Source organism: Rhineura floridana, chromosome 6 (genome assembly GCF_030035675.1).
Source record: "Rhineura floridana isolate rRhiFlo1 chromosome 6, rRhiFlo1.hap2, whole genome shotgun sequence".
In the NCBI taxonomy this organism is placed as follows: Eukaryota; Metazoa; Chordata; class Lepidosauria; order Squamata; family Rhineuridae; genus Rhineura; species Rhineura floridana.
Window position 1 is genome coordinate 3082588 of NC_084485.1, and position 12583 is coordinate 3095170.

A 12583-nucleotide genomic window follows, 5' to 3' on the forward strand; every position below is an offset into this window, starting at 1 on the left:
TAAGGTGTTAGTACTAGCATATAAAGCCCCAAATGGCTTGGGACCAAACTGCTTAAAAGAGCTCCTTCCCCAGGCTCAGCCATCTCAGACCCTATGATCAGTGGGTGAGGCCATGCTGATGGTGCCACCACTGGAGGCTGCCCAGTTGGTGTTCCCTGCGACAGGGCCTTTTCAGTGGTGACTTCCCATTTGTGGAATGCCCTCCCCAGTGAGGTGCTCCTGTCTCTGTCATTGACTTTCAGGAGGAATTTGAAAACATTCCTACTCACCCAGGCATTTGATGGCTGAAAGATCCTGTTAAGAACATAAGAACATAAGAAGAGCCTGCTGGATCAGGCCAGTGGCCCATCTAGTCCAGCATCCTGTTCTCACAGTGGCCAACCAGGTGCCTGGGGGAAGCCCGCAAGCAGGACCCGAGTGCAAGAACACTCTCCCCTCCTGAGGCTTCCGGCAACTGGTTTTCAGAAGCATGCTGCCTCTGACTAGGGTGGCACAGCACAGCCATCACGGCTAGTAGCCATTGATAGCCCTGTCCTCCATGAATTTGTCTAATCTTCTTTTAAAGCCATCCAAGCTGGTGGCCATTACTGCATCTTGTGGGAGCAAATTCCATAGTTTAACTATGCGCCGAGTAAAGAAGTACTTCCTTTTGTCTGTTCTGAATCTTCCAACATTCAGCTTCTTTGAATGTCCACGAGTATTATGAGAGAGGGAGAAGAACTTTTCTCTATCCACTTTCTCAATGCCATGCATAATTTTATACACTTCTATCATGTCTCCTCTGACCCGCCTTTTCTCTAAACTAAAAAGCCCCAAATGCTGCAACCTTTCCTCGTAAGGGAGTCGCTCCATCCCCTTGATCATTCTGGTTGCCCTCTTCTGAACCTTTTCCAACTCTATAATATCCTTTTTGAGATGAGGCGACCAGAACTGTACACAGTATTCCAAATGTGGCCGCACCGTAGATTTATACAACGGCATTATGATATCCTGTTCCTATAAACCCGGAGATCACTAGATGAAAGACTGTTTTTAACTGCAATGGTGTGTTGTTACAATGTTTTTAATTGTTTTTGGAATGGTTCCCCCCCTTTTTTTGTTGTTGTGAAATTGTTTTGTTGATGTGTTTGCTGCCTTAGGCTCTTTTGGGAGGAAGGCCAGAATATAGAGTCAATAAATAAATTGTTTAAATTGAGCAGGGGGAGACATGATTCAGAATTATGAGCCTCAGATATAAATGGTACCAGTGCGCACAGAGTGCGCCTGCCTCCCCAATCTTGCTTGTATTTTATAAGATGATTCCATAGCACTAACTATAATATAAAGTCATTGGATTTTACCCAATTCTAGTCCTACACAGAACAGCCCATTGAAATTAATGAACATGACGAATCTAGGTTCATTAACATCAGCCAGTCTACTCTGAGTAGGCCTACCATTGGACACAACCCTTCATTCGCAGTCAGCCAAATGATACATGAAACTACGACTGTCCTTTTACAAAAATGCCAAAATGTGTGAGGGGGAGAACAAAAGTAAGGGGTTCTAGCACCAAGAGAATCACGGAAATGTTAGGGGAATCCAGCCAGAATTTGATGTGTTCCATTTCACCAGAGCCTAGAGCAGTTCCAGTCCAGGTTTATAAAAATAAAATAAAATAAAAGCTGCAAGGCACACAGCTCCCATTGCTGCCTAAAAAGAAATACATGTCCCAGCATATCTTTAAAGAAAAAAAGAAATCTTTCTTTTCGCTTCACTCTTAGCATAATTATGCTATCTTCTTAATCCCATCAGGTTTTAATGAGGACGAACTGCCACAGGAACTGTGGAAAAACATTTTTAAAAAACAATTTGTCATCCCAGTCTTCCCTAGCAGTTAAAAATATTGTATACATTAAAAAGACTCATTTATTTTACAGTGTGTGTAAATTTTTACAGTGTGTCCAGCGGATCTCACTCACAAAAACAGTGAAAGAATAAAGATTCCAACAACAAGGCTGGTCAGGGAAGCTGGGCCCTGAGCTTTCAGAATGTGTAGGTGTGGCCTTCTAGGAAACAGCTCTAAGCATGCTCACATATATTGGCTCCTGGGTCTACCAGAACAGTAGATCTGCTAATGTGGCTAGATTGCCGTCATGACAACAGGAAGAAGGGGAAAACTGCACAACTAGGGCTAAGAATAAAATACAAATTTATTATTATTTTCTATGTCCAGAGATAGGTGGGTGGGGCTTCCTGGCCATAGCAATACATTTGGAGTGAAATTGGCTGAATGGCACAGAAAACTGATTGGCCAGAGAATGGGAGATTGGCAGAAATGTCTTCTGAGCCTCTCTAAGTTCAAATAGTTTGTGGAAGGATGAGACTATGCCTCTGAGATTTTGAGGGAAACTTTTGGTGGGACTAAACTGTGGTTGTCCTAATCTGCTGGCTTTAATCAGGGAGTAGGCAAAATGAAAAATGAAGACTGTGCAGCAAACTAAAACACCAACGCCGCATCCACACCAGACATTTTATGGCTTCCCTTCAAGAATCCATGGAAATGTAGTTTGTGAAGGTGCTGACAGTTCTTAGGAGGCGGTTATTCCCCTCACAGAGCTCCGATCTCCAGAATTCTCTGGGAAGAAGGGCTGACTGTTCAACCACTCTGGCCATTAGAGCTCCATCAGGCGAATAGAAGTCTCCTAACACCTCTCAGCACCCTTCACACACTACACTTCCCAGGATTCTTTGGGGGAAGGCATTCCTGTTTAATGCGGAATAAATGTCTGGTGCAGATGTGGCCTATAATTCAACAGCGGCAATTCATCAATTGCAGGCATGTTTCAAAGGTATCCTCTCAGTTAAGAATGTACCCTAATCGCACGGAGAGCCCTTGGCTGCACAGGTCTCCAATTCTGCACATATATCTATAAATCCACCACTGTGTGGTTTCCCCCACACAGCCGGGGGGAGGAGGACAGGAGGACAAGGTGCTACATCAGGGAACACAAAACTAGGGCTGTGCACAGACCCTCTTCCCCGATCCACCCCATGCCTTCAACCCTCAAATTGATCTAGGGATAGATACAGGGCAGGGTGAAAGGTCCCAGGTTGCTCCTGACCATCCACCTTGCTCTGTCTGACCCCAGATCAATTTGGGGTGGAGCTCATGTTTAATTTAGGATTTTTAAACATAATTTTGGTTTCTCATTTTATAATTTCACAGATTATTATTTCCTTGGAGGGAAAAAAACTTTGTGTTTGTTGGCACAAGAGTTTAACGTGGTTTTGAAGCTGCTTGTGTCTCAATTTGTGTGTGTTGTCCACACAACATCCTCCTCATCCAGCTGACAGCCTGCACTCCCCCCTGCAATTAATTTAGATTTTCCTAATCTGAAGATAGGCCAGTAAGAAAATCCAATATGAAATTTCATGTTATTGACTGTGGATGCACTGAATAGCCCTTTTTGTTTTAAGAGTTATGACATTTTCCTGGGTGCTATTTATCACCCTACCTTTTGCTCAGTGTTTCCTGTTCTTCTGAGTACATCCTGGCCTTTTTGTTTCCATTTGTGCAAAATAGCTGCATTAAAAATTAAAAAAAAAACCCTTTGTGCGAGATAACACCCCCATATGGACACAGCCTTTGGCTCTCTCCACCAGCACTGATGCTCTCTGTCTAGCTGCCAGTCTCTACTTGTAGTGTAGACTCAAAGGCTGGAAGAATTAATTAGAGTTAATCAATCCTGGAAACAAGGAAGGTGCTGATTAACATCTCCCAGTGGAGCAGAGTCTCTCTCTGCACCTGGCAAAGTTACAAAAGAGATGAGAAATCAGCCTTGATTGCAGAAGGGAGATACTTATTCACTGATGGATGGGAGGAAGAGTGAATGTCTTCTATGAAATGTTTTTGGACAGAGATGAAATAATCCAGAGATTGTCATGCTGCCCCAAATAAATTTATGATTAAGATATGCTGAACACTGCCTGATGCCTATATATATACTGTATCTGCTGGAAAGTTTTTTTAACTGCCATGCCCCCAAAGGCATGGAAATTTCAAGTTAACGCATCCAGCCCTAATTTCTGTGCCATGTAAGTGGTAAGTAAACAAGTTCTACATTCTTGAGTGATGTGCTCACTTACAACTTAGCCTCCAAGCATCCACACATTCCCTTTGCTCTTCCACCCCTATCCTCTTCCTTGTGCGTGTGGGGAACTACTAACACTCAGAGGAAAAAAATGAGTTGCTAGATCTCATGGTTCCAAGAAAAATGTCATGATGTCTCTAGAGCAAGAGGTAGACTGAGTGGGATTTTTCTTTGACCTGGTGTGGGGTTTCAGTGTTAAGAACATAAGAGAAGCTGGCTAGGAAACAGGAACCTCAGCTAGAAGAGACACTACAGATTGAGAAAATCCTCTGGGGCCAAGAGAATGCCCATGTGATGAACGAGCAGAGTCAAATAAGAGCTTCTAATATTGTGGGTTTAAACAATGCCCCAACATGCTGGACATATTTTGCCTTTGCCTTTCTGCTTCCTTTTTTTACCATTCCCCTCATTTTTGGGAAGTTTCCTCTTTTGAATCCAAATGTACATATGGACTGTGTGGTGGTCTTTCCAAAATGGCTGTTGGGAAGAGAGTAAATCTCTTTGCATAGTTGTTTTGCTTAGTTTCCAGGATTTGCTGAGATCACAGGATACTTACCAGGCCTGGATGTGACTCATCACAGAGAAGATCTTTTTTGAGATACATGCCACCAACACCACTACCACCCTCCTCTGGCCTAGTACAGTTTTCTTGTGTTTCTTATTCATGCTATTAGCCTTGTCCTTCTTGAAAAACGGTGAATGACAGCACTTTGCACCTTGGACAGCTCCTTGTCAGTTTGAACTAAACCACAACGCGGATTTACTGCCCCGCTGACATCGGAGCCACCAGCCTCCCCTGGGTCACAAAACACAGCACAGATGAACACTCCTGGGCTAACATGTAGTGGCTTCTATCCCCTTCATGTTTTATGTGGTGAATCTCCCCTGCTCCCTGATGAATTCTGCATCCCGCCCTTCCTCCAAGTAACTCAGGATAACATATACAGGGTTATCCTACTTTCTCCTCACAACAACCCTTTGAGGTAGGTGAGCCTAGAAGGTTTGCCTACGGGCACCCACTGAGCTTCATGCGTCTGCTTTCTCACATGGAACTCAACCATACATCCCTATGCCAGAATGACTCTCTCACCCTACAATGTATTAAGCTCCATATTTTACCCCCCCCCCGGTTTTCTAAACCTCCTCTAAGACAGGGCTCCAATCCAGCAAAGGTGTGCCATGACTGAGTCCCATGGAATGAAACCAGTGGATCAAATTAGCTGTGTGGCTAACTTATGCCCTATTGCTTCCAATGGGATTTGACCACACAATTAACTGTATTGGGACGGACAGTTAACAACAGTTCACGGGACTATTTCATCATACAGAAAGGGAACAGAAAAGCCACTTTATGCCCATAGATTTTCCCACGTCAAAATAGCTGGTTATAAGGGAGTGGATTGTTGGCCAGACCTGCCTCTTGCACAGCAGGCTGGTTCAAGCCCAGGGACTGACCTTTTAATAGGAAGGAGAAGCTTTGCATAGCTTCGCGGCCAAGCACATGCCTCAGGTTCTCTCTCCCCTCAGGTGTGCCTTGCAGCTGGGCCCCCAAATGACTCCCAGCCAAGGCAGCCCTGAGATTCCCTGGAGCCCCGGATATCCCTTCCTGCTTCTGAGAAGCACCGCCAACCCTTCGCCATTTCCATGGCAACAAGTCAGGGGGTTCCTTGCTTTTCCTTGCCATGGTCCCTGAGCCCCAGTTCCTGCACCGCCCCTCCCCTTGCCCCATGCGGCCGACCGCTTCCGTGAGCCACCCGCCCTAGCCGACTTGGCGCAAATATTGTCCCTCTCTTGCCCTGAGGCTGGGATCAATGTTTTCTCCCCTAACTCAGCTGCCGGCAACACACGCACCCCCTGGTGGCCTTTACTGCCGGGTAACCAACCCGGCTCCTAACGGAACCAATGAACGGAGCAGACTCGCTCAGCTCCAACAGTGACTCTCTTCCATGCGGTTTGCCAGTTGCAAATGGCAAAAGGAAGTGAAGGCTGGTGGCCACGAGGATTAACAGGCTCTTGCTCAGACAGAGCTGCACACCCCAGTGGCATGAAGCACTCTTTGCAATGTCCCAGGAGGGCAGGGGAAGAGTAACAAGAAAAGGTTCCCTTTTTAAAGGTGGCGGGATAATGGAGCACCCAAACACCAGGAACACATCCAGCATCTGAAGAAACTGGCAGGAAGGGTGTGGTGTGGGACCCGGGTGCCCGGCAGCTCCTTGGTGCCCTGTTCTCACTGCGTGGCTGCATTGGCCGGGCTGTTTGTGCTGTGATTCTCCAGATAGATAATCCCCAGAGCCTTTTCCTGAGTCCAGGCTCCTTTGGGGCCTGATGGTTCCATAGGCAAGGTGGCAGTTGAGCCCAGAGTATCTTCAGTGGAGCTCTGGGAATCTGCATCTTCAGAAGAAAAACTCCCATGCCTGGAGAGCTGGAAATACTGTGCTGTCTCTCTCGTCCTGCTCCTTTGACCTCTTGTCGGCATGGATAAGCAAGGCTGTTTGGGGGAAGGTAGGCCATCACGTGCCCCCGGTACCTTCTTAGCATGAGGGGAAGTGGCACAGGCAGGAAGAGTTGTGTGACAACTTTCTGGGGCCTGTTCATCTAGGTCCTTAGCCTCAGGGCCCCCACATTCCAGAATAACATCCAAAGAATCAAGATAGCCCTCCTCACTTCCCTTCCCATCCTTGCTTATCTCCCTACTCAAAGGGTCCTCTTGAGAAGGACCATCATAGACACTAGTTCTGTCCACAGAGCCAGCCTCGTTCCTACGGTGGCACTCCAATTGCACCTCTTGCTCCTTGCTTTTCGCTGCTGCTCCATCTACACAGCAGTCTTCACCTATGGCTATGGGAGCTGGGTTAGGCTCTGAGTCTTTGGCACCTCCTTCCAGAGCCTCCCTGAATCTAGCAAGGGTGTCTTCAAGGAGCTGCTTGGCCTCTTGACATCTCTCCAAAGCTTCGTTCCACACAGCCAGACCCTGCTTGCTGCTCATGCTGGAAGCATGCATCTTCATCTGCTGGAACTTCTCAGCTGAAAACTCCCTGGCCAGTTGCTGGAGAGAGCGCTCCAAGTCTTGCTGGACCTCTGTGCTCCTCATCTCATTCTCTCTGTGGCTCCAGGTGTCCAGGCGTTGCTTGCAGTCGAGTTTAAACTGTGTGGCCTTGAAAAACAGAACAATAATTCTTACTCGCTCCTGCCAGGACTTTGTCTTTGCCCAGTTCCTCATCTGAAACATCCTTGCTATAATTTCTCTCAAGAGGTAGTGATGGCCACCAGCTTGGATGTCTTTACTATTTTTATTTATTTTTTAATTTATTATTTAATTTGTATCCTGCCCTTCCTCCCAGCAGGGCGGCAAACAGAAGCGCTAAAAACACTCTAAAACATTGTAAAAACAGACTTTAAAATATATTAAAACATCTTTAAAAACATGTTAAAAAGCAATTTCAACACATTCGCAGACTGGGATAAGGTCTCTACATAACAACCTTGTTGAAAGAGGAAGGTCTTCAATAGGTACCGAAAAGATAACAGAGATGGCGCCTGTCCAGTATTCAAGGGGAGGGAATTTCACAGGGTAGGTGCCGCCACACTAAAAATCCGTTTCCTATGTTGTGTGGAATGGACCTCCTGATAAGATGGTATCTGCAGGAGGCCCTCACCTGCAGAGCACAGTGACCGACTGGGTATATAAGGGGTAAGACAGTCTTTCAGGTATCCTGGTCCTGAGCTGTATAGGGCTTTGTACACCAAAACTAGAACCTTGAACTTGGCCCTTTAAAAGGGGATAGACAAATTCATGGAGGCTTTCAATGGCTACGGTCTACCTCCACTGTTGGAAGCAGGATGCCGCTGAATACCAGTTGCTGGAAACCACAGGATGGGGGAGTGCTGTTGGGCCCAGGGTCTGTTCATGCATCTAGTTGGACACTGAGAACAGGATGTTGGACACGGAATAACGGGCTCAAGTTACAGAAAGCCAGATTTCGGCTGAACATCAGGAAAAACTTCCTAACTGTTAGAGCCATACGACAATGGAACCAATGACCTAGAGAGGTAGTGGCCTCTCCGAGAATGGAGGCCTTCAAGAGGCAGCTGGACAGCCACCTGCCGGGAATGCTGTATGTTGCATTCCTGCATTGAGCAGGGGGCTGGACTGTATGGCCTTACAGGCCCCTTCCAACTCCACTATTCTATGATTCTATAATTTTATATGGTCTTTGTTCTGATAAGAACATAGGAAGCTGCCTTATACTGAATCAGGCCACTGGTCCATCTAGCTCAGTATTGTCTACACTGACTGGCAGCAGCTCTGCAGGATTCCAGACTGAGTACATTCTCAGCCCTACCCAGAGATGCCATTGGGGGACTGAATGTGGGGCCCTCCACATGCAAAGGAGGCGCCCAACCACTGAGCTACGGCAGCCCTTGCTTCTACAGGAGCCAGGCTCTTCTCAAGTTCTACCCAACCAACTCATCACTGTGACCCACCCTTCCCCAACCTCGTGCCCTCCAGGAGTTTTGCCCTGCAACCCATCAAGCCTTTCTCTAACTTCTCTTTTACCCTATATTATTTCTGTACATGTAACCAGAGACCTCTTCTCTTTTCTGGAATCCCAAACAGCCACACTTGCTAACGGGCAATGTCTAGATTACGGGCTGGTGCCTGAGGCTTTATCCCATGCTGCCCTGCTAACCCAGGAATGTTGAGGCAACCTAAGAAGGCAGAAGAACGTCACAAAAGCCGTGCCACGCAATCTAGTCCTGCAGCCTCTTTCCCACACGTGGCCAGCCAGATGCTTCTTGGAAGTCAAGCGGCAACCCTTCCTCCCCCAGCTTGCCCTCTTCTCAGCAACTGCCATTCAGAGGTCAACTCGGCCCTGAACTATGGGCCTCTGATCCAGGGGGAAGTCAGCCACACAACGTAGGGATGGTTCCCTCGGTTTCTCATCTTTCCAACCTTAAATTCAGGTCTCCACATTTCCACAGCAATTTGCTATTTTTTTTAAAAAAAATCCGCATGAAAATTCTTCAGCATTTTAGTGCAAATTTCTAGCAAACACATTTTTGTAAGCAATTTATCCTAATAATACATGTTTGTATGTTATTTTCACTACTTACATTCATTTTTAATATATTTATTTCCCCCTTAATATATGCGTTTTTCAAAATATTGTTCCATTGGCAAACTGCATCCCAAAATTCAAATGTGCAAATTTCGAAAGGTGGCTGTGTTTCGGTCCTGATATTGTTTTGGAAAGTGCAAATTTGACAGATTTACCTTTATGTGAAGAACTGAATTGAATTTATTTATTATTAAATTTCTCCCTCATCTCTGTCCACGTTCCAACAAGGACTGAAAGGCCTGGCAGGAGGCCACACGTCATCGTGGGTCTTCCTCTGTGCCTAGGTAGCCACATTAGCAGGTTTCTGGCTTTCCTGATAATATGGTGCACCCTCCACACCCGGGATTCTCCTTCCCTTGCACCAGTTCCCCATTTTCCCCAGCTTCTCTCAACCATTCACCTTGTCATAGAACCTGTAGAGGTCCAGGAGTGTCTCCAGCTCAGCCCCTTTCATCTCCATATCCATGTAGAATGTTGTCAGCTTAGCCTGAAAAGCCCTTTTCGCTGCCTCAAAGGCCCCCATCTCTGGGAATGTGGACCCTTGGACCTTGCTGGCTTCCTTCGACAGAGAGAGCCCGCGGTTGTAGTGGACCTAACAGAGACAGAAAGGAAATACCCTGAAATATCAGGTGTGCTGTGTACCAGTAGCGCAGTGGCAAACTCAGAAATGCAGGGTCCCTTCATGATAGTCACAGCCATGCCCCTCCCTCTTTTTTTGCTACTATGTTGAGAATGAGATCCTTGTTAATGCCTTCTCTGACAACAACAGCTGTCCCTAGGAGCCAATCATCATGAAAGAGGAAAGTGTTATCTACACTTCTTAGTGGCTGACTCACCTCCTTTCACTCTCATTGGCTCCAATCAGCAGGAAAGGACAAGCAAGCATGTTAGAAGACTCTTCTCAGTGGCTAACACACTCCCCTTTCATGCTGATTGGCTCATAGGATGCTGGAGACATAGGGATCATGTTGGGACCCTGCTCCCCAAAATGTAAGGGGTCTAAGATCCCCCGAGACCCTGGATGACTACACCACTGCTGTGTGTACCTTATTGATTAGTCCCAGGGACATGTCAGGCCCAAGAGACCTAAACTGAACCTCCATGGTCAGAGGCAGCGTAGCTCATGAGATGAAAAACAAACAGGGGAGGGCTATTGCCTTAAAGCTCAGCTTTGGGTTTCCAACAGGCTTTTCCAGCTGGCCCCTGCTGGAAGCAGGACGCTTGGCAATCTGGAACTAGGCATAGATGAATCTGTCAGTTTCTGTTTCTCTGATCCTCCAAATTTCAGTTCTCCAAATTTCTGCATCACTTTGCATTTTTTTAAAGATATCTGCACAAAAATGAATGAGCATTTTAATGCAAATTTCTCTGATACATTCATACCCTACAGCCGGCTGCCTCACTTGCTCGGCCGCCTGTCCCCCCACTAGTCATCCTTGCTTCCCTCACACCTTTGCCTTGCTGGCTTGTCCCCAAGCAACACCGCGTGATGGCTTAGGAAAATATTATATAGTGAGATAGATTATATAGATAGAAACAAGTGCTTAGGAATTTGCTTAGGGGTTTATGGAGAGGAAGACAAAAGAAGAGATGGGGGGCTGGGACTGATGTTTATAGAGTTGCTGAAACAGATTCTGGAGGACAATTCTCAACAAAGTCTCTGAAACTTAAAAGAGAATATATGCATTTTCCTAATCCACTCTTTCCACAGAGTGTTTTACAACAGTTATTGATGCTGCTAGATTCAGAGGTATTAGAAATAGAAAGGGAAAATACTAAAGTTGACTAGGGATGGGCAAATCTGTCTATTTTGATTCCTCTCCACGTCTCAAGTTCAGTTCTCCATATTTCTACATCAGCATGCATTTTTTTAAAAAGTCCTCATGAAAATTGATCCGCATTTTGGTGCAAATTTCTCCTAATATGCACATGCTTGTATGCAATGTTCCACAATATACAAATTTTTGGAAAGCAATTTCCCCTAATATAATGCATTTTTGTATGTGCACCTGGTTGGCCACTGTGAGAACAGGATGCTGCACTAGATGGGCCACTGGCCTGATCCAGCAGGCTCTTCTTATGTTCTTATGTTCTTATGTATGTTATTTTCACTAGCATATGTATATGGGTGCACATTTTGCCCCAGTATCTGCATTTTCGTACATATTACTTGGCTGGAGAGCTGCATTGCACAATTTAGAGAAGTGCAAATTTTGAAAGGTGGCTGTGTTTTGATTTGTGTGTTATTTTGGAAAGTGCGAATTAAGTAGGCTCACCTTTAAATGTGAACTGAACCAAAGTTCCATCCCGAAATTCAACATGTGAATTTTGACATTATTATCTTATACATTATATATAATTTAAAATCATCCTAAAATGGAATTTTAACATGTTGAAGTCTGACATTTCCGATGCAGATCTTGCCCTGTTTTGTTTGCAAGAGTGAAATCCCATTCCAGCTGCAGAATACATAGGAGGGTTTTGCCAACATACCGAGGCTTCTTTGAAGAACTCCTTAAAGCGCTGGTAGTACTCTTGGGCTGTCTCCTGGCTGCCCTCTGCAGATCCCACCTCACGGAGCGCTGACTCTCCTTCTCCATCAAACCACAAACTGAGCTGTATGAAGAAGCACAGAGTGTAGCGGCAGGATGTCTGTCTATCCAATCAAAGAATCCAGCTCATAGGAACATAGGAAGCTTGCTTTATACTGAGCCATACCATTGGCCCCTCTAGCTCTCTGCTGTTGACTCGCTGTGGCTCTCTAGGGTTACAGACAGGGAGTTTTCCCCAGCACTATCTGCAGATGCCACTGAAGATCGAACCTGGGGCCTACTGCATGCAAGGCAGATGCTCCACCACTGAGCTATGGCCTTTCCCAGATACAAAGGTTGAGGGAGGGCAGGAAGGAGCTGTAGATGGGCCACAGGGACATGCAGAAGGGGTCTATGCTTGCCTGCACCCAGCCAACACTTGACTTGTTGGATCTGCCTCATTGTTATGCTCCGAGGTATGTGTGGTTTATTGCATCTTGGCAGACTGAGCGTGCAGATAGTTGCTGACCAGCAAACATTGCTTCCTCCCTGCTAAAACAAGATCAGCACATGTCTTGTTTCTGTTATTTGGGCTGATTGCAGGTGTTGCCACCACTCACCATATGCTCAGAGGAACATGTTACCAAATTCTTCCAAGCTACACAAGAAGAGGACTGGACTGTGGAAGACCAACCCAAATTGCATTTGTATTTTGACCAATGTGTAGGGTGGTACAATATCTCAGAGAGGAGTTCAGGTCTCCTGCTCCCCTGGTGCATTCACTATAGCTGTCCAATTT

At 46.0% G+C, this 12583-nt stretch overlaps 1 protein-coding gene across 2 annotated transcripts in view; it reads right to left on the reverse strand.

Annotated features, from left to right (window-relative positions):
- Window positions 1-2174: 2174 nt before the first annotated feature.
- Window positions 2175-12583, reverse strand: part of KIAA1755 (KIAA1755 ortholog) — a 50874-nt gene continuing 40465 nt past the window's right edge. The window contains exons 12-14 of one of the 2 annotated variants that reach the window (XM_061630768.1): window positions 11747-11869; window positions 9654-9845; window positions 2175-7287 (exon numbers count right to left, since the gene is read on the reverse strand). In XM_061630768.1, coding sequence (XP_061486752.1) covers window positions 6361-7287; window positions 9654-9845; window positions 11747-11869 — 1242 coding nt within the window. In that variant the 3' untranslated portion in view covers window positions 2175-6360. The remainder of the gene's footprint in view (window positions 7288-9653; window positions 9846-11746; window positions 11870-12583) is intronic. The other variant, XM_061630769.1, reaches the window with a different exon arrangement.